The sequence below is a fragment of the Castor canadensis genome, chromosome 11, assembly GCF_047511655.1.
Source record: "Castor canadensis chromosome 11, mCasCan1.hap1v2, whole genome shotgun sequence".
In the NCBI taxonomy this organism is placed as follows: domain Eukaryota; kingdom Metazoa; phylum Chordata; class Mammalia; order Rodentia; family Castoridae; genus Castor; species Castor canadensis.
The window spans coordinates 38,618,806-38,640,718 of record NC_133396.1 but is presented as its reverse complement, the minus strand read 5'-3'; the positions used below and the strand labels follow the sequence as shown (position 1 = coordinate 38,640,718).

Sequence of the window (21,913 nt, the reverse complement as noted above, 5' to 3'; positions counted from 1 at the left end):
GAAGAAGGAATAAAAGGAATACAAATAGGTAAGAAACTGTTAAAATATCCCTATTTGCAGATGATATGATCCTATACCTTAAAGACCCAAAATATTCTACTCAAAAGCTCCTAGACACCATCAACAGCTATAGCAAGGTAGCAGGATATAAAATCAACATAGAAAAATCATTAGCATTTCTATGCACTAATAATGAACTAACAGAGAAAGAATATATGAAAACAATTCCATTTAAAACAGCCTCAAAAAAAAATCAAATACCTAGGTGTAAACTTAACAAAGGATGTAAATGACCTCTACTAGGAAAACTATAAACTTCTGAAGAAAGAGACTGAGGAAGACTATAGAAAGTAGAGAGATCTCCCATGCTCATGGATTGGTAGAATCAACATAGTAAAAATGTCTATACTCCCAAAAGTAATCTATGTGTTTAATGCAATTCTCATCAAAATCCAAATGACATTCATCAAAGACATTGAAAAATCTACCATTAAATTTATATGGAAACACAAGAGGCCACGAATAGCTAAGGCAACACCCAGCAAAAAGAACAACGCTGGAGGTATCACAATACCTGACTTCAAACTATATTACAAAGCAATAGCAATAAAAACAGCATGGTACTGGCACAAAAACAGACATGAAGACCAGTGGAACTGAATAGAGGACCCGGATATGAAGCCACACAACTATAACCAACTTATCTTTGACAAAGGAGCTAAAAATATATGATGGAGAAAAGACAGCCTCTTCAACAAAAACTGCTGGGAAAACTGGTTAGCAGACTGCAAAAAACTGAAACTAGATCCATGTTTATCACCTTGTACTAGTATTAACTCAAAATGGATCAATGATCTTAATATCAGACCACAAACTCTAAAGTTGGTACAGGAAAGAGTAGGAAATACTTTGGAACTAATAGGTATAGGCAAGAACTTTCTCAATGGAACCCCAGCAGCTCAGCAAATAGGAGATAGCATAGATAAATGGGACTTCATAAAACTAAAAAGCTTCTGCTCAACAAAAGAAATGGTCTCTAAACTGAAGAGAAACCCACAGAGTGGGAGAAAATATTTGCCAGCTACACATCAGACAAAGGACTGATAACCAGAATATATAGGGAACTCAAAAAACTAAATTCTCCCAAAATTAATGAGCCAATAAAGAAATGGGCAAGTGAACTAAACAGAACTTTCTCAAAAGAAGAAATTCAAATGGCCAAAAAACACATGAAAAAATGCTCATCATCTCTAGCAATAAAGGAAATGCAAATTAAAACCACACTAAGAGTCCACCTCACCCCTGTTAGAATAGCCATCATCAGCAACACCACCAACAACAGGTGTTAGTGAGGATGCGGGGAAAAAGGAACCCTCTTACACTGTTGGTGGGAATGTAAACTAGTACAACCACTCTGGAAAAAAATTTGGAGGCTACTTAAAAAGCTAAACATTGAACTACCATATGATCCAGCAATACCACTCTGGGGGATATGCCCAAAAGACTGTGACACAGGTTACTCCAGAGGCACCTGCACACCCATGTTTATTGCAGCACTATTCACAATAGCCAAGTTATGGAAACAGCCAAGATGCCCCACTACTGACGAATGGATTAAGAAAATGTGGTATCTATACACAATGGAATTTTATGCAGCCATGAAGAAGAACGAAATGTTATCATTCACTGGTAAATGGATGGAATTGGAGAACATCTTTCTAAGTGAGGTTAGCCTGGCCCAAAAGACCAAAAATCGTATGTTCTCCCTCATATGCGGACATTAGATCAAGGGCAAACACAACAAGGGGACTGGACTTTGATCACATGATAAAGTGAGAGCACACAAGGGAGGGGTGAGGACAGGTAATACACCCAAAAAACTAGATAACATTTGTTGCCCTCAACACAGAGAAACTAATACAGATACTTTAAAGCAACAGAGGCCAATGGGAGAAGGGGACCAGGAACTAGAGAAAAGGTTAGTATGAGAAGAATTAATTTAAAAGATAACACACATGTACAGGAAATCAATGCAAGTCAACTCCCTGTATCACTATCCTTATCTCAACTAGTAAAAACCCTTGGTCCTTCCTATTATTGCTATACTGTCTCTTCAACAAAATTAGAGATAAAGGCCAATAGTTTCTGCCCGGTAGCAAGGGGTAAGGAGGGGGAAGGGAGGGAGTTGGGGTGTGGTGGTTTAGGGAGGGGGCGTGGGGAAGGGGGAGAAATGACCCAAGCATTGTATGTACATAAAAAACACCTCAATCTTAGTTACATAAATGAACAACCATTTTATTATGTCCCTCTAGGTCAGGAATTCAGACAAAGCATAGCAGGAATGCTTGTTTCAGCTTGGCCTTCATCCAGGAAAACTGAGAGTGACTCAATGTCTTACAGTGGGAATTACCTGGAGGTTCTTTGCTCAAAACGTCTGGTAGCTGGGCTGGTATGATTCTGCTCAAATGTAGCCTTCCATGTACCTTGGGTTATCTCCATATATGGTGGCCTCATGGTAGTTGATCTTTTTACATGGTATCTTAGGGACCCAAGCATGAATATTCCAGAGAACAAGGTCAACTCTGCATGGCCTTTTCTGTTCTAGCTTTTGAAATCAATCAGCATCACATCTGTTGCATTCCAATGGTCCATTCGAAAACAATCTACCTGAATTCAGGGAGAAGTATTTGACTCCATCTCTCAAAGACGGAAGCCTGAAATAAATCATAATTTAAAAGCCATCACAATGTATAAGCTAACCTCTTAGTAGTCTCAAGAATCTTTCTGGGCCAGGTTCATGTCTTAGATATCTCTGTATAGTATTAGGCCTCCTGCCAAATTTGAGACTACCAGAAGTCAAGGCTTAAAGGGAATTGGTGAACTGCAGGATTAACTTTGTAACACTAAGGTCTTCTGTCCACCACAGTTTTGTAAGCTTTTTCTGTGTTCTATCCTTCTGAAGCTGGGAGCATATAATTCTAGATCCTCTTTCGGCTCTCTCTGCTGGTCAAAGATTATTGCCATACTCTTTCTGACACACAGCCTATCTGACTTCTCTATTATCTTCAAGACAGTCCAAGGATATTAGCATCACATACAAGCCCTTTTATGATTTTGCCCTGACCACTGGAAATTCAGATTCTATGCTATAGTCCAGGATATGAACAACAACATAACATTGTTACCAAATCCTAGCTCTGGTACTTCTCATTAATGCCCTGAGACACATGGGAGAATCCTCTTTCTGCAGTTGAGAACAGCCCACAACAAAAATGGCCAATTGTTGGGTGCTGGTGACTTACCAGCTACTATAATCCTAGCTACTCAGGAGGCAGAAATCAGGAGGAGTGCAGTTCAAAGCCAGCCCAGGCAAATAGTTCTTGAGACCCTATCTTGATTAAAAACCCTTCAAAAATGGGGCAGGTAGAGTAGCTTAAGATGTAGGCCTTGAGTTCAAACCCCAGTACCGCCAAGAAAAAAAAAAAAAAAAAAAGGCCTAGTTCCACTATTTTCTGTATTCAGCCAGTTCTTGAGGGCTCAAGCCTGCAAATGGATTGGAATCAATGGCTCCTCTTTGACACTTGATGCTTGTGTAGATGGCAGTCCAATGATCCCAACTCCTCTGAATTCTCAGGGGTTTTATCTTTTTTACACAGTCCATCTCTTTTTTGGTTAGGGCCTCCAAATTCATCTCACATATTTTAGTAACTTTCAGTCTCAATGAAGAAGAGATCAGTCTCGTGTGTGTGTGTGTGTGTGTGTGTGTGTGTGTGTGTGTGTACCTTCTTTCCTCCCTCCCTTTCAAGAGCTGGTGCTCAAACGCAGGGCTCATACATACTAGGCACATGCTGTCCCACTGTGCTACATACCCAAATCCATTTTTTAAAAATTTTGGCAGCACTGGGGTTTGAACTTAGGGCCTCGCAATTGCTAGGCAGATGCTTTTACCTGCTTGAGACACTCTGCCAGTATTTTTTTTTGGGGGGGGGGGTTCAAGATAGGGTCTTGCAAACTGTTTGCCCAGGCTGGCTTTGAACCACAATCCTCCTGATCTCTTCCTCCTGAGTAGCTAGGATGAAAGGCATGAGCCACTGGTGTCCAGCTCCCAGACCCATTTTTTTGTTTGTTTGAGATAGGGTCTCACAATACAGCTCAGGTTGGCCTAGAACTCACAATCCTACCATCTCCCAGTCCTTCCAGCCCCACTTTTAAAATACCTAACTCTGTCTATCAGCATCTAAGATCTTATAGCAATCACTATGTGTGCCTGACATACTTCATCTTCATCTATTTTCAAGCTCTGAGTCTAGGTCCTGATTCAGCCAAATGCCCTGGAACATCTACATTGATTGAGGGGATTCATGAGTCCCTTGAGGTGAGGAGGCTGGGTAAAATGCAGGTGACAAGTTAAATTTGAATTCCAGTTAAACAACAAATATAATTTTAGCATAAGTATGTCCCAATCGATTTTTGTACAGATAATGGGTAGTTATGCATTCCTGTGGGGAGGGGCTCCAAATGTTTAACAGAGCTTCAAAAAGGTCTTTAAAAACTGGTGCAGGATTTGCTGAAGGAACTATGTGCTTTAGTGACTCTAAAGGAGTGAAACTAATTGTTTTTTATTCCCATTGGACCTGGAAGGAGTGAAACTATTGCATGGAACATACTCATATTTACAAAACATTTGTCTGGGCATGGTGGCAGATACCTGTAATCTCAGCAGTCCGGAGGCTGAGGCAGGAGGATAGTGAGTCTAAGGACAGTCTGGGCTACATAGCAAGACCCTATCTCTAAAAAGCCAAAATAAGGCTAGTGTGGTAGGTCACATCTGTAATCCCAGCTACTCAGGAGGAGGAGATCCAGAGGATCAAGGTATGAGGCCAACCTGGGCAACCAATAATTGGTTATCTCAACCAATAAACTGGACATGGTATTAATCCTCTGCAATCCCTCCTACACAGTAGAAAGATTATACAGTCCAGGTCAGCAGTGCAAAAATGTGAACCCCTACTGGAAAAATAACTAAGGCAAAAAAGTGTTGGGGAAGTGACTCAAGTGGTAGAGTGTCTTCCTAAGCAAAGTACAGAGGCCCTGAGTTCAAACTCCAGTACTGCCAAAAAAGGAAAAGAAATTGAATGAAAAAATCCCCCGCATTTGTTTATCTAAAATTAAAATGTAGCTAAGTCGCTGTATGTATTTTTGACTTGCTGCATCTGGAAACTCTATCTTGAAGCCAACCATATTTTCCTAGGTTCGTGGGGTTATAGATTAAGGAAGGTATGGATGGAAAGACAAGTGTGTTTCTTTCATTTTTCCAAGTTATTCAACTATTAACACTGCAATACGAGGGTGAAGGGTAAATCGAGGAAGCTCCTTCCAATCTGTTAGCGCTAAATATCAGGACATTATCATTGTTTCAGAATTTACATTGTTACAGAGCGACTCCGAGACTGACAACATTGCCGATAGTTAAGGCAGTGGTTTCCTTGTTAAATTCCTAGAACAGAAAGAGTTTGCAGCAAGTTCTTTAAATCAGACTTAGAAAATTTCATTACAGAAACAACGTATGTTCAGACTGAGGGAGGGAAAGAGCGTAAGTAAATACACAACAATCCGTCCTTGAAGCCAGGACTGTAACCCTGGGAGAGAACAGCAATCTTCATTTCTATCAGTAAGTCCTATCACGGCTACCATTTAGCCTTTCATATTAAACCACTACAGTGTTTGTGCTCAAGCCTACAACCAGGCTAACCTTCCTACCAAATTCTTCTAGAGCAGGAGTTCTTTTTTCCGGTACTGGGGTTTGAACTCAAGGCCTACACCTTGAGCCACTTCACCAGCCCTTTTTGTGTTGTGTATCTTTGAGACAGGGTCTCGCGCACTGATTGCCAGGCCTGGCTTCGAACTGCGATCCTCATGATCTCCGCCTCTGAGAAGCTAGGATTACAGCGTGAGCCACCGGCGCCCGGCTTTTTTCTCTTCTTATTTTTGTAAATTTTATTTGGATACACAAACATGGTAAAGAAAAAAAAAAAAGTCCATCAATGCAAATAGTTATACAAGTTTCCCTTCCATCGTGACCCCGGGTCCTTGACATGAATTAGAGACTGGGGTCTCAGGAAGGATTTCTAGAGTTACGTGAATTCCCTGGATGCATAATTTTCAACGTATGGATATTGTGCGCTTTGTGGGGAGAGGATCTAAACTTTTTACCTGAGAGCTCAAAAAGGTGCGTGTCTAAGAACGCCCGATGCAGGACTCGCTGAAGGACTCTACGTGCCCGAGTGACTCAGAACGGGGATTAAAAACCCATTATCTTCGTGTAAAACGCCCACAACCCAGCCCGCTCCCGGGTCCCCTCACAAAGTAGGCTCCATGTAGAAAGGACCGAGCTTTCTTTCCAAGTTTTCCGCCTACCGCATTCCTTCCGTCCAGTGCGTCGGCGCGCTGACGTCACGACGCCGCGCACGCAGCCCCGCCCCTGCAGAGCTTGGCGCTGGGACGGAACCCGGGTTCCTCTCCAACCCGGAATGTGAGGCTTCGGCTCAGCTGTGGGTTGTTCCTGTCCCGCTCTTTTCTCCAGGCCTGTGTCGGTTGCCGCTGCCCCTCGGCTCGCCTCAGGAGGAACCAGGGCGGCCGTGCCCTTCTGTAGTGTGCCCGCGTGGCTGCCGCCGCCGCCTCTCCGAATCCTCCGGGGCAGCCGAGGAGTTCGCTACGGAGGGAGGCGGGGGCCTTCGGGAGGAGGAGGCGGAGGAGGCGGAGGAGGAGGGAAGGAAGATGGCGGCCGTGGAACTAGAGTGGATCCCAGAGACTCTTTACAACACCGCCATCTCCGCTGTCGTGGACAACTACATCCGCTCCCGCCGAGACATCCGCTCCTTGCCCGAGAACATCCAGTTCGATGTTTACTACAAGGTACGGGCTGGGGGCCTGCTCGCTGCCCTCCTGTCGTAGCCCCTGGGGCCGCACCCCCTTCCACGTCTGCGAACCCCCGCAGTTAACTCCTCACCCCGTAGCAAGATCGCCTCTGCGACGTCTGGTGCGGGGCCGCGGTCCCCACACACAGACGTCCTGTCTCTCACTTCGCCTGTCCCCTTAAGCTTTGGGGCCTTTATGTTCCTTCCTGATGAGTATCGCCCGCTTTTTGGTGTTTCCCTTCTGCACAGTGGCCCCCTCGGGTAGGCCTTTTGCGTGAGATTCCTCCATTGCGCCCCTGTCCCACCCAGGCCTTCTCTATCTTTGGGATATTTTCCGCCCTCTTCTCCCAATTAAGTGTCAGCATCAGCTGGACTTTTTGCTGTGCTCCTTCCCCATCCCCCAATCTTTCCTACTTTTCTCATCCCAATTCCCTCCGAGTGGTTGGTTTGTTGGTTGGTTTGTAGGGTTTTTTTGTCTTATTTTTTTTCTTCTGCTTCGTGTTCCTTCTTTCTCTTCCCAATCCGAAGGGAGTTAGGGATTATTCTAAATAGTCTGTGTGTTTTATTTTCATATTCTTTAAAGCTTTGATTTTTTTTGTTTATACTTGGTGTTGAATTGGGGATTTTATTAATGAGAGTTGTTGGTCGACTGCTTGAAAAGGAGATATCCCGAAAGAAAAAAAAAAAACCTTCAAATTTTAAATTATGTCCATGTATTTGAAAAGTTGCAATCTTGCCGCATTCCTCAATCTTTTTCCCCCTCAAAAATCTGAACAAAAGTCTTCAAGTCACTCTCCAAGGAGTTTCAAGGGTAAGTGTCCTTAGACGTGGACAATTTTGCAGTGTTTTGAGAGGGAGGAGAAGTTTATGGACTCGAGACCTCCCTTTTCCTCTCCCCCGCAGTCGAATGTGAACAGTGGATTTATTATTCAGTACTCCTTGCCTTGAGTCAGCGTGGATAACTCTAGTCTGCAGTAGCTACCCTGGCAAAATGTGACCTGAAGTAGAATAGGACTTATTTTTTTAGATCTTAAAATACTTCCCCTTGATTTGTAAGCTAGCTGGAAGAGTGTAAACTGATATTTAACAGATGTGTATGTTCTTCCATATGCATGGTGTTTTACGGTAGTTGTTTTATTGGGAAGATTGCCTGCTTTCTCTAACCTCGGAATATTTTTTCAGGATTAGCAACATTCTACATCGAGCTGCTTTGCACCAGTTCTAACAATTAAAATTATTTTTCTCCTAAATATTTGGAAAGTTTTATTTTGGCTATGCATATTGTTACTTTTTAATTAGAGGAAAACCTCCCTTCATTCCAAATCCCTTTGATACACTGATTTATTTTTTTGTATAGCAAAGGAAATTTTGTGCATTTAAGATACATTCCTCCCCAAGGGCAGATTACATTTGCCTTTCTCAACCAGGGAAATTGCAGCATTGTGTGTGCTATTTCTGTCCGTTTTAATAGATCATAAATAAACTTGTACATTTTTTAGAGGAAATCACCTGAAATTTAACCAGTGGAAGTACTTTTAATATTTAAATTCCCTCAAAATACTTGAATATCTTCTAGTAACTTCTAATTCTAATTGAAGCTCTTTCTTTGAATATTATTGAGTATGAACAGTTGGTGGTTTTTGTCACGTTTTCTGTCTGACACAGTTCAGAGTTTTAATATTGTTCTTTTTGCTACTCTTACTCCTTAATAGTTGTGTGCTTTGAATTGTTTTAAGTCTGTACCTGGAACAATGCTAAGCATTTTTATTGATGTTATCTTCTTTAAGCCTTACAATTAAACAGAGAAGTAGAGTTCATTCCTGTTTTATAGGTGAGAAAGTTAAGTAATTTACTTAAAGTCTCTATTTAGTTCCTGAGTACCTTACTTTTTTGCTAAGAAAGATTTTGTGTGTTGAGGTTTGGTTGTTTTAATGGGTGATACTTTAGAACTAATTTTTTATTAAGTTCTATACAACTTGATAGTGAAAGTCAATCCCAGGACTCCATTTTTTAATGGAGATAGAAGAAGGAAAAATTTAATTACAATACCAGCTTATAAAAATAAGATATTTTTTAAGCACTTTAAGTACATACATAAATGTAGCTATTCATCCCCTGCTCAACTTGTGGAAATTTTATGCATATTTTTTCCAGTTTTTAGTTTTTCTCCACTTTAGAGCCAAGGAGAACTCATAATCAGATCTCTCCAACAGTCCTTAATTTCCATCTTAGGCATAGTTATAGACAAAATGGTCGTGTTCTCCCATGCCTCTTGATTGGTGTAGTTCAGTGTAACTATTAATTTTGGTCAGTAGCTTCAAATGAAGACCCAGTGGTTCATTAGGCATGACAGCTATGGAATGAATGACAGGCGAAGTAGGAATGTTGACTGCTCCCTAAGAAGGGAAGGGTTGTTGAGTAAAAGGGTAAAGTATGAAGTGACTTCTTCTTTTTAAATAATGAAATTCATTAGAGTATATTTTTGGTCAAATAGCAGAAATCAAAAGAGTGAGAGGTTGAATATACCAGTTAGGCTGGAAATAAATTATGGAGCAGAGTCCCTGAGCAGAAACATGACTCTTGCCCTCTTGGTCTTTTCTCCTTCACTGTACATAAAGTATTAGTCTTAAATTGGAGTTAGGGGGAAAATATTTATTTTTCAGAGATCAGAAGAAAAGACTTAAAGATCCAAGGTATCAATATAAGTAACTTTGCAAGGATTTGTTGTCATGTATTAGGGGGTGAGATGATCTGCTGAGGCTAAAGTTAAGAGTGATAGATTTTTGTAGAAAGTTAAACAGAAGTTGGAAATAAGGGAAGGAAAACTGACTACAAATATGTAAAAAAGCCAGGCACTGATGGCTCACACCTGTAATCCTAGCTTCTCTGGAGGCAGAGATCAGGAGGATTGTGGTTTGAAGCCAGCAAATAGTTCCCAAGACCCTCACTCAAAAAAAAAAAAAAGAAAGAAAAAAATCACAAAAAGGGTTGGTGAAATAGCTCAAGCAGTTAGAGCACCTGCTTTGCAAGCATGAAGCCCTGAGTTCAAACCTCAGTCCAACTAAAAACTAAATATATGCACATATATCTATATATATGTGTGTATGTGTGTGTATATATGTAAAATAATTGATAGGCAGTGGATAGATGGTTAAATAAAAAGTTGATACCCCATGAAATATTCTGCATGTTTTTTTCTCCAAGGGCACTGAACCATCTTGGTATAAAAGTGGGTAAGGTGAATTGAAAGAATTGTAAGCTGTATATACATTGAAAGCAAATAAATTGAAGTGCTGTGTTGTTTCAAGAATGAAGTTTATGATCTGTTTTTGTTTTGTTTTGTTTTGTTGTAATGACTGCTGAATGGTCTATTTTGTGTCCTTTCTAAATACAAAGTTTCCATAGAATTAAGTTTTGGCTAGGAGAAGTACTTAAGCAGTGAATTCTACTTAATTGTTTTCACAGTCTTTATTTTTTTGAGACTGGGTCTTGCTGTGTTCAAGGTTTGCCTTGAACTCTGGACTCAAGTGATTCATCTGCCTTAGCCTCCCAAGTCGCTGAGACTGCAGGTATGTGTTTCCATGCCCGGGTACTAGTCTTTTTTTCCCCCAGCTAACATTCTTAAACTTAATGATTTTTTTTTTCAAAAATTATTACTTCATGTTGAAAACCACACTAACAAATGCTTGACTTAGGATTAAAGTTAATGTTTTTCTTTTTGTGTGTATGTTTGTGTTGTGTAGCTGGCTATATATACAGCCTCAACCAGTATTCTGAGAATCTTTTGATTCATTGGTAATAAATTGGAAAAACAGTTTACAAGGTATTTGACAACCTAAAAGTTAATATTCTTTTCATATAAAGAGCTTATAGGAATAAGATGAGAGCTCACACTTTATGGGGAAAAGGGACTTAAGAAAAATTGCCGACTGAACTATTTGTCTGTATGGGAGTTAATATGTAAAGTCATCTTGGTTTAAGCTGTGAATTTATAACAATTTAAGTTAGTATCTGGAATTTTACTTGATATAAGAAAGATTAAATATGAAGTTCATGTGGAGGAGTTAATTATCTGAGAAAAATGAACCAAGGAAAATTTGAAGCACAATGATTAGGAGAGATGTCCATTTTAAGATAGTAAAGTAGCCAGGTATGGTGGTGAATACCTTGTAATCCCAGCACCTGGGAGGTAGAGATGGAGGATTTTGAGTTTGAGGACATCATGGGCTATCAAGAAAGACTGTCTCAAAACAAAACAAAAGATAGTTAAGTCAAAGATGGCATATTAGAAATTTTAAAACTGTAGCATTTGCACAAGAACAGTACAGAGAAATTGATTTCTCAGACATAGTAGACAGTCCAGAAGAACCCAAAGCATAGTTATGATTTTATTATATGATAAAGTTATGAGACTGTTAATATTTCAAATCCATGGGAAGGTATCTTTTAAATGCTTTGAATAACTGGCCTTTTGGGAAATAAAGTTAGACCACTACATTACACCTTAGCACCAGAATGAATTACATGTGAATTAAAGATTTAAATATGACTATTGAAATCCAAAAAAATTTAGAATAAATTATTGGGTCAATTTCTTATAGTGAGAAATGACTGAAATTTTTTCTTTAAAGAAGTTATTTTAAAAGTAATTTACAAACTATAAAAATGTCAATTATGGAAATACATAAAAGGTGAAGACCTCTGTGTTACTCATCTTGCCAACATTGTGATGCCATCTTGGCATTGAGAAGGCTTTTCTAAGCATGAAACAAACAAACATGGCAAAAAAGGAATTGGTACTTTGAGTACTTTAAAAACTAGGGGGAGCTGATGCTGGTGGCTCCCACCTATAATCCTGGCTACTTGGGAGGCTGAGGGTAGAAGGATCACAGTTTGAGGCCAGCCTGGGCAAATAATTCTAAGAGACCCTATGTTGAAAATACCCAGCACACAAAAGAAAGGGCTGGTGGAGTGGCTGAAGTGGCAGAATACCTGCCTAGCAAGCATGAGCCTCTGAGTTCAAACTCCAGTACTGCCAAAAATAAATAAATAAATAAAACAATTTTAAAAATTGGGGGGGGGGGGCTGCGACACATTTTAAAAATGACTTTGCAAATGATATTTATAAAAGGCATGCTTCTTAATACAGGAATATCTAATATAAATCAGTATGAAAAAGGCAACTGACTTGTGTTCAGAGGGCCTGAATAACCAGCTATCTTTTATAAGAGAGGAAATACGAATGGATGGTAATAGCATCAAAGGATGGACAACTGAAATACAAATTCAACTATCGTATTGGGCTAAAGCAATCATAAGGAGGAAGAAGAAAGAAAATCTGTACGACTTAGACCACCAAATACCTAGCAATATTAAGATAACATGGTATTGGCACATGGGTAAAGCAAATAGACCAAGGAACAAAGCAGTCCAGAAAAACACTGACACATAGACTGTTACTTGGTTTATAGTAAAAGAGACACAACAGTACATTGGGGAAAGGAAAGTCAAATAAATGGTGTTGACCAATTAGGTATCTATCTGAGAGAAAAAGTGTGTGTGTGGGGTTTGATCTCATAGCTTCAAACTTTGAGGCAGGCACTCTACCACTTGAGCCATACCTCCACCCCTCAAAGTTTCTTGATCTTACCTCATATTACATGCAAGAAGTCTTTTCCAGAGGTACTGCTGATCGAAATGTGAAAAATAAAATTCAGGGTTTTTTATTTTGAGAAAAATTTTCTTTTTGTGTCAGTAAAGATCAAGTAAATAGAGTACAAAACCAGCTAAATATAAAATTTCGTAAATTTTGGTATATGAAGATCAAGAACATTTGTTTTTGTTTGATTGTTTGCTTGCTTGCTTTTTCTTCCAAGCTAGTGTCTTGCTATGTATCTCTGGATAGGCTCAAACTTACTATTGTAGTCCAGGCTGGCCTCAAGTGTTTTTTGTTTGATTATTTGTTTGGTGATGGTTGGAGGGGGGGTAGTACTGGAGTTCCAACTCGGCTTTGCGTTTGCTTGGCAGATACTTTATCACTTGAGCCACTCCACCTGCCTCTGGCCTCTAACTCTTGATCTTTTTGCCTCAGCCTCCCGAGTGCTTGCCCAACCAAGAACATCGGTTCATCAAAAGATAACATTAAGAGAGTGAAAAGCCAAGCCAGAGTGTAGAAGATATTTGCAGTACATGTGTCTGACAAAGGACCCATGCTGCATCTGAAGAACTACAAATTAATAGCAAAAGATAAAAAAACAAACAAAAAAACTCATTTCTTTTGTTCTTTAGGGTGAAAGAACTTTAATAGCTCCAAAAGGGAATATTCAAAAGGTCAATTAAACACTTAGAAAGTGATTTCAGCATCATTTTTCGTCTTCAAGGAAATGCTATTTCCATCAGAATATCTACATGAAAAAGGAAAAAGTGTTAGGAAATGTGTTAGTTTGCTTTTCAACACTGTGACAAAATGCCTGAGAAAACGACTTCATGGAAGATGGGTTTGTGTTGGCTTAGAAATTTCAGTCCCTGATTATTTGGCTCTGTTGTTTATAGGTTTGTGGCAAGGCAGAAATAGTATGGTGGATGGTTATGTAGGAAGAAAACTGTTTACCTCATAGCAGCCCAGAAGGGAGGGAGGAACAAGAGATGCTCTTCACTTCCAATCAAGTGCTACCCTCCATAGTTTCCACCACTTCCCAATAATCCATTCAATCATGATTCCATTTATGCTTTAATCCATTGATTTAGTTTAGTACCCTCATGATCCAGTCAATTCCCCAAAACTCTACCTCTGAACATTCTTTGGGGACCAAGCCTCAACAGTGTGAGCCTCTTGAAGTATTCTTCATACCCAAACCATAACAGCAAGAGTATAGTGTAATCAAAATCCTCATACAGTGCTAACAGAAGTATAAATTGATCTGTAATTTTCTAACACTAGCACTGTCTTAGTGTATATACTAAGCTGGGCACAGTGGCTCATGCCAGTAATCCTAGCTACTCAGGAGGCAGAGATCAGGAGGATTGCAAGACCCTGTCTCGAAAATACTCAACAGAAAGAAGGGCTTGAGGAGTGGCTTAAGTGCCTAGCAAGTGTAAAAAGCTCTGAGTTCAAACTCCAGTACCACCAAGAAAAAAAAAGAAAAAGATATATATGCTAAATGAGTTTTCATAGCAGCACTATTCGTAATATCCAGAAAGTACAAATTGTCCAAATGCTTATCAATAGAATTGATAAATTGTGGAGTGGATATATAGTACAATAATGAGTGGACAGCTGCTTGAAACAATATGGATGAATCTCACAAATAGTATCAAATAAAAGAAACCACTCACAAGATACAGTAGTTCCCCCTTACCTAAAGTTTGTATGTTTCTGTTACCTGTGGTCTGAAAATACTAAATGGAAAGTTGCAGAACTAAGCAGTTCATGATTTTTAAATCATGTGTTGTTCTTAGTAGTATGATGAAATCTGTCCCCATCCAGCTCCATCCCATTGAATGTGAACCATCACATTGTTCAGTGTATCCATGTTGTATATGCTGCTGTGTTGAGTCAGTAGCCATCTGGGTTATAAGACTTGACTATTGCAGTGTAACATTGCTTGTGTCCAAGTAATCTTTATTTGACTTAATAATGGCTCCAAAACACAGGAGCAGTGACAAAAGGAGGCACCAGGGGTGCAAAAGTTTTTAAAAGTCTTCACCTATAAGATTGTCAAGGTTTAAAAATTCAAACCATTTACATCTTTTAACCCACAATGCCATATGAAGATTTTTTTTCTACATGGATGTTTATTGAGTATGCAGAAAATTCTATTCAAGATGATTCAATACAGTATTGGTAATCATGGCAAAAATTGAAAGCAACCATATGATAATAACTTAGGAATGGAATCTCATACTGTGGTTTGTTTTGCTTTTTTTGTGTTTGTTTTTTGAAACTGTCTCACTCTGTAGACCAGGCTGGCCTCCAGCTCAGGATCCTCCTGTCTCAGCCTATAGATTGTGGGATTAGAGGCAGATTCATGCTGCAGTTACAAAGAATGAAGATTCTGTACCGGGATAGAGATGCCAGAGCACAGAGCAAGTGGAGAAAATAAAAAGCTTGTTAAGAAGTAGTGTGAGCTGGAGGCATGGCTTAAGTAGTACAGTGCCTGGGCAAATCTCTGGAGTTCCCTCCCCAGTACTGCCAAAAAAATGAATGAATAAATGAATTTTTTTAAAAAAAGGTGGAGTGGCTCAAGTGGTAGAGCACTTGCCTAGCAAGCATGAGGCCCTAATGGGTTCAAACCTCGGACCACCAAAAAAAAAAAAAAAAAAGTAATATGAATATATTAGATCAGTTTCACTGATCAATATATAACATTTTCATTACCCTTCAATATCTGGTTGTTTTTGCATTTGTTTCTGTGGGGACTTCGTACATTATATTACTAGTGATTTTTTTTTTCCTGTATTGAGGTTTGAACTCAGCCTTGTGCTTGCTAGCCAGCACTTACATCATGCCTCCAGGCCCAAGTAGAGCATGCAGTTGGTTTTTTTTTTTTTTTTCAGGGGTATTGTGGTTTGAACTTATGAGGCCTTACACTTGCTAGGCAAACGCTCTACCACTTAAGCCACACCTCCTGTAGGTAATATACATTGTGACTGCATTCTCACATTTAACTCAGCTTGTAGATTTTGGTTTTTCATGGAGACTTTCCTAAGATCATGGAAGATATTCTATCTAGCTTTTTTAATCCACACATCAGGTAGGTAGTTAATCTACAAGTCCCTTTGCTTATGGAATATGCTACCTGGATGCCTTTCTGGCTTTTGCAACTCTAGCCTGAAACCATTCAGAGGTATAAATTGTTCTATTTTGATTTTTCCTTTCCAGCTCTTTTCAAGTTTGTATTTTCTCAATTTTTGGCAAGTGTGGAGTTTCTGCACTTGACTCAGCTATTTATACAAAAGTTTTTTTGTAATATTTTATCTTGTTTTGAAAAGGGTTGGAATGTTTTTATCTGTCAGTGCCATTCGTCATATTTCTAGAAGTTTACTCCTATTTTCTTTTGCAAAACTCAACTGAAGTTCTTCTTGGAGATGGTATTTCATTTTGGTCCTAAAGCCATTTGGTTACCTTCATCACTAATCTCTGAGCATTATTTTTCTGCTTTGCTAGATTATAGTTTTTTGGGAGCAGAAAACAATTCTTTGGGCTGTTGTGGTGACCATAGTCACTACTATATCCTTCAAACCTAGCATTATGTCTTATGCAAATATTCCTGATATTAAGCTAATAAAAATGGGGCTGGAGGTAGAGCCCATTGTCAGAGCACATGCATATCATGTGTAAAACTCTAAATTTGATCTCTAGTATAAATAATAAACTTTGTTTTATAGAGAGTTACTATAAATACAGGACATAAGACTGCCTATTAAATGTTTCTCTTTAATAGGTTTACACCCTGGTTGGGGAGAAAACAGAAATTGTGTTAAATTGGTTTTTTGCTTTTAGTGTCAAATTCATCAGTCTCTGGAGAGCTTCAAAAGATAAAAATAGAGTAACAGTACTGAATACTTGGTTGGCTAATTATAAACTCCAGAGTAGAGACTGTATCTTGATTTTATTTTTGTTCTGAGGTTCTAAGTGTCATCCAAAGGAGATAACTACCAATTGGGATTATTCATTCAGAAAATAATTGAGTGTATATCTAGTGCTAGGCATTATGTTAAGTATTGAGGATATAATAGTGACTTTCGTCACCTCATAAGATTGTAGAGTATAATGGAGTGCCATATTTAACAGATGACCACTTAAGTGGATGCATGAATGTCTCAGTGCTACTGTGGAGGAAAGGTACAGTTTGTTGTGGGAAGGTGCAGCAGGAGACAGAATTTAGATTGGGGAGGCAAGAAAACATCTCATTGAGGAAATGGTATATTAAGACAATTTGAGCAAATAGTCTAGTCAAAGAATCATGTTACTGGTGTTTCATTTAGAGGCAGCAGTATATCTGTACAAAGGTCATAAACTAAAAGAAAGTTAAAGTGGTGGGAATGTAGGGACCAAGATAAAACAACAATAAAAGATCAGAAAGATAAGCAGGGACTAGGTGACTTTAGGAACTTGCAAGGCATATTAAAGATTTTGGATAATGTTTTAAGTGTATCTGAGATGCCTATTACTATAAATTTTTTCCCTTTTTTTGGTGGACTGGGATTTGAACTCTCGAGCTTCATGCTTTAGAAGAAGGTGCTCTAGTACTTGAGCCAAACCTCATGTCTATTATAAGGTTGTAAACAAGGGGATGGCATAATATGATTTGCTTTCTTAAAAGATCATTCTGGCTACTATGTGGACAGTTGATTAAAGGGTGACAAGAGTAATAATGGAGAGACCAGTTCTGCCAAACCTCTGTAATAATCAAGGCAAAAGATGATGATGACATTGTAAGTAAAAACATGAAGTGGGAGGAAGCAGAAAGCGTGCTTCCTAAAGTAAACTCTGGAGAGACTCTGGAGATACATCTGGCAGGAAAAACCACCAAGAAGAGGCAAAACTCCGACACCTCCACACCCCCAACCCACGCATAGGATCTCCAAGCCACATTAAACAGAGAAACCAGGAGGGCTCCGGTGCCACCAGATGCCAGTTCCTAACCTGCTTAGGAGACCACCAGCTCACTGTTGATTAGTACACTATATCTTCCTGTTTATTTCTTTGGCTCTGTTTTTTGTTTTGTTTTGTTTTGTTTCCCTTTTTCTTTATCACCTTTGCTTTCCCTCTCCTCTCACCCTTCCACTGTAGATATCATCATCGTTACTATTATGGATCTGCCATGTGACCTAGCAAAACCGTTCTTGGGGATATATCCAAAGGAATGCAACACAGGTTACTCCAAAGGCACTTGTACACCCATGTTTATTGCAGCATTATTCACAATAGCCAAGTTATGGAAACAGCCAAGATGCCCCACTATCAATGAAATGATCAAGAAAATGTGGTATTTATACACAATGGAATACTACTCAGTCATGAAGACGAATGAAATCTTACCATTTGCAGGTAAATGGATGGAACTGGAGAACATCATACTTTTTGAGGTTAGCCAGGCCCAGAAGACTAAAAAGCATATGTTCTATCTCATATGCGGACATTAGATCAAGGGCAAGAAGGGGACTGGAATTTGATCACATGATGAGGCGAGAACACACACGGGAGATATGAGGATAGGCAAGAAACTCAAAAAAAAAAAAAAAGATAGCATTTGATGTCCTCAATGCAAAGGAACTAATGCAGAAACTTCAACGCGACACAGGCCAATAGGAGAAGGGGACTAGGAACTAGAGAAAAGGTTAGTTTGAGAAGAATTAATTTAGAATATAACACATATGTACAGGAAAGCAATGTGAGTCAACTCCCTATATAGCTATCCTTATCTCAACTAGCAAAAATCCTTGGTCCTTCCTATTATTGCTTATACTCTCTCTTCAACAACATTAAGAGATAAGGGCAAAATAGTTTCTGCCTGGTAGCGAGGGGGTAAGGGAGGAGAGGGAGGGGGTGGCGGGGACGGGGGAGAAATGACCTAAACATTGCATGCACATATGAATAAAAGAAATAGAAAAAAAAACTTGAGATATAAGTCCTGTACCATACCATAGATGTAAACATTTTGTCTTTTCAGATTTTTATATGTTAAGGGTGTGTGTGTGTGTGTGTGTGTGTGTGTGTGTGTGTGTGTGTGTGTAGTAGTAGGTATGCAGTGTAAAAGCTAAAGTGAAATTATTTTACTCCAATTTTTGGAAACTTGTTCACTTTCCATGTTATCAGTCATTTTTTCTTGATAGTAACCCCTTTTCATTCTTGAAGTTTTTACTATTTAATGACTCATCAAAACAGTTCCAAACATAAGTGATATATCCAAGTTTCCTCTGTGTGTGTGTGTGTGTGTGTATGGTTGTGCACATGTAAGTGCTTGTTTGTGGCTTTTCATAATTTTTTTTATGGTACTGGAGTTTGAACTCAGGGCCTCATGCTTGTTAGGCAGGCTCTCTACTACTTGAGCCATTCTACCAGCCCTTTTAGTTTGTGTGTGTTGGGTACTTTTGACATAGGATCTTGAGAACCATTTGCCAAGACTGGCTTGGAACTAAGATTCTCCTGGTCTCTGCCTCTTGAGTAGCTAAGATTATAGGCGTGAACCCCTTGGAACCAGGTTCCCATCTTTACCAAAGAGTTCTCTGGGTTTTGGACTGTCTTGCATTGCCTTGGCAACAGTTGCCTTTAAGTATTTTGTTTTGCTTTGCTTTTTTGTCATTTATTTATTTATTTATTTGAGAGAGGATCTCAATATGTAGTTCACAGTAGCTTGAAACTCACGTAGTCCAGGCTAACCTTGAATTCATGATCCTCCTGTCTGATTCCTGAGTCCTAGGATTATAAGTGTGTACCACCATATCTAGCTAATTTAATTATTTTACAAGATTTTTGCTTTAGTTCCTGGAAGCCCTTGCTTCTTATCTTCTTGTATTATCTTCCAAGAGGTCGTATAGTGTAAGTTGTTAAGAACATGAATGTAAATTAGGTGTGATGGTACATGCCTGCAGTCCTGGCACTCAAAAGGTTTAAGACCTGAGCCATGTAGCAAGATCCCAAAACAAAAAAAAGAACACATGGATGTAAGGACAGATTGTCTGGGGTCAGATTTCTGCTTTGTTCTTTCCTAATTGCATGATTTTGAGATAATTAATTATTAAACTCCGTTATGCATCAGTTTACTCATTTTTATTTATAAAAGGATAAAGTGGATTATTTATGAAAAGTATTGAGAACAGTGCTTGGCTCATAAGATCTCTTTAGGATTAGATGCTACTTTTATTCCAAATTGGTATCCAAAAGCTCCTTTATTTATATAATTTTCATTTTTGGATAAACTTGGTAAGGAAAAACAAAATTTAATGAAACTATTAAATCATTACCTTCTTTCCACAATTTAAATGTGAACTCACTTTTATCTAGAAAAGTTAAGCATCTCAGTATTTAAAAAATTGCTGGTGTTTGTCATAGGGTATATTTTCAAACTGTAACTAATGAAACAACTTTGCTAAACTCTGGTGTACCATTTTTTCAGTCATTAAAGGGATAGTGTGAGTTATGGAACACGTAAAATGAATTTGTTTTTATTCAACTAGTGAGTATAGGCAAAAAAGCTGTATAACTTGTTTTTACTTCTTCTATCTTCTAAAAGAAATTCTAATTCTAAAATTTGTTAATGAGTCACTTATTTTGGTAAAAAGCTAAAGTCTTTATGTTAGTGCTTTCAGAGTATGTGTGTCTGTTTATCTTGGTAAGTGCACTTACGATTCTGCTTCACATCAGATGTTCATCACATTGCTTGGGCTACAATAGGAATTTGGTCGTAAATTCTCAGTTTTAGTTTCCCTGAGTTATTCTGTAATGGCTAGTAGTCAAGTAAATATGACAATGATTAGTAGTAATGAAATTCTTTTCAGTCGATGAATATTTATTAAGCCCATAAAAATGGGGCAGAGCTGTGAAATGACCCTCTCTCATCTGTGTATAAGTCACAGTGCCCTTCCAGAATCATTGCCTTGCTGTTTCTCTTCAGCTAGGTGTGCCTGCATTTCACTTGTGTTCTACAGTTACACACAACACTCAGTGTAGTGATAAGTTTTTTCAAAAGTTTGAGACTTCTCAGAAAGTGGTAGATAGCACAGTGCTATGGAGACTTTAGTTCATTTTAAAGATACACTGCTGTGGACTCATTGATTCCCATCGAGGTGCTGATCTGGTCTAGCTTCATGTGCAAAGCTGGTGGTGGCCATCTTGACATCCGTAGAGAATTCAAAAGAGTGTCACACACACACATCCATGGTCGTCTCTGGGTTTGCAGCCTACTGTAGGTCAGTGGTTGAATCTCAGTTCATGGCTCCTCTAGAGAAGTGGTTAAGTCCTCTTCAGAGGTGCTCCCCACATCGGCTGTTAACTATGGCTCACCATTTAATTCTGACTCACTGGCTGAGTCTAGAGGAGCTGGGGGCAATGTGGGAAAAGCCACAGCCAGGGCATACAAGGTGGAGAGGTTCAGGACCATGGTGCCCACTGGGAGGGGAGGGCAGGAGAGAGCAGGTGAGCAGGCTGGAAGGCAGGAGGTAGTAGTGATGACTTTTACTGTATATGTTCCCAGGAGCTTTTACTGTTCTACAGTAGAAAATAGTCATTTCCAGGAACAGCAGATCTTTCCTTATGAAGGTTTTAATGTTAATACGAATTAATGTCAGCCATTCTGTGAAGATAACATTTCTTCCTCCCCTTCCTTAGCATGTGTCCCCTCTCCCCTCAAGCAGCCATTACAGATTTGCATTAATACTTCTTTCATTTTTATTTCTTATTTTTTATAAATAAATTCTTTTTTATTTCTTAATTTTTTTCCATTCTGGAGCAAACTGAGGGCCTGGCCCATACTGTACCACTGAGCTACATCTCCAGCACTGTGTGTGCCCTATTTGACCTGGCCTCTGTGTTGCTAATGGTTTTTGCCCAAGAGTGTGCCAACTGTCCCATTTGGAGAATGAACTCTAGACCATATCTTCTTTTTTGAAACCCATGTTCTCATCATCTGAGCTAAGTATTAAATGCCTGTAATATAAAGTGAAAAAAAAATTAACAATACCTGCCTTTTAGTGCATTGTGTTATTTATATAGCATATGTAAACTCAAAATTATTTAGTAACCATGTACATGTATGACGATAAATATTTTAACACATTTATTACAATGTTCTTTTAAATAACAGATCTAACAAGTCAGAATGTATAAATAAATGATTATGATATTGTTAGAACTCTTGCCATCCTGGATTACTGTAGACATGCTCTAATTCTAGAGTGCTTGTAAAATACCCTGTCCAGAACTGAGCTGAGGTTCTTGAGATGTCTGAAGGTCCCAGCTCTGTTTTCTGAATATTGGCCCAAGAGTTTTTATA

General features: G+C 39.0%; 1 protein-coding gene across 2 annotated transcripts in view; it reads left to right on the top strand.

Moving 5' to 3' along the window:
* Positions 1-6,502: 6,502 nt before the first annotated feature.
* The window catches only part of Appbp2 (amyloid beta precursor protein binding protein 2), a 56,302-nt gene continuing 40,891 nt past the window's right edge, over positions 6,503-21,913 (top strand). Inside the window, exons 1-2 of one of the 2 annotated variants that reach the window (XM_074046332.1) lie at positions 6,778-6,915; positions 10,383-10,486. Coding sequence is in view for 1 of the 2 variants with exons in the window: in XM_020181466.2 (XP_020037055.1) it covers positions 6,778-6,915 (138 nt within the window). In the remaining variant the exon portion in view is untranslated. Of the gene's footprint in view, positions 6,916-10,382; positions 10,487-21,913 lie in introns of both variants that reach the window. The other variant, XM_020181466.2, reaches the window with a different exon arrangement.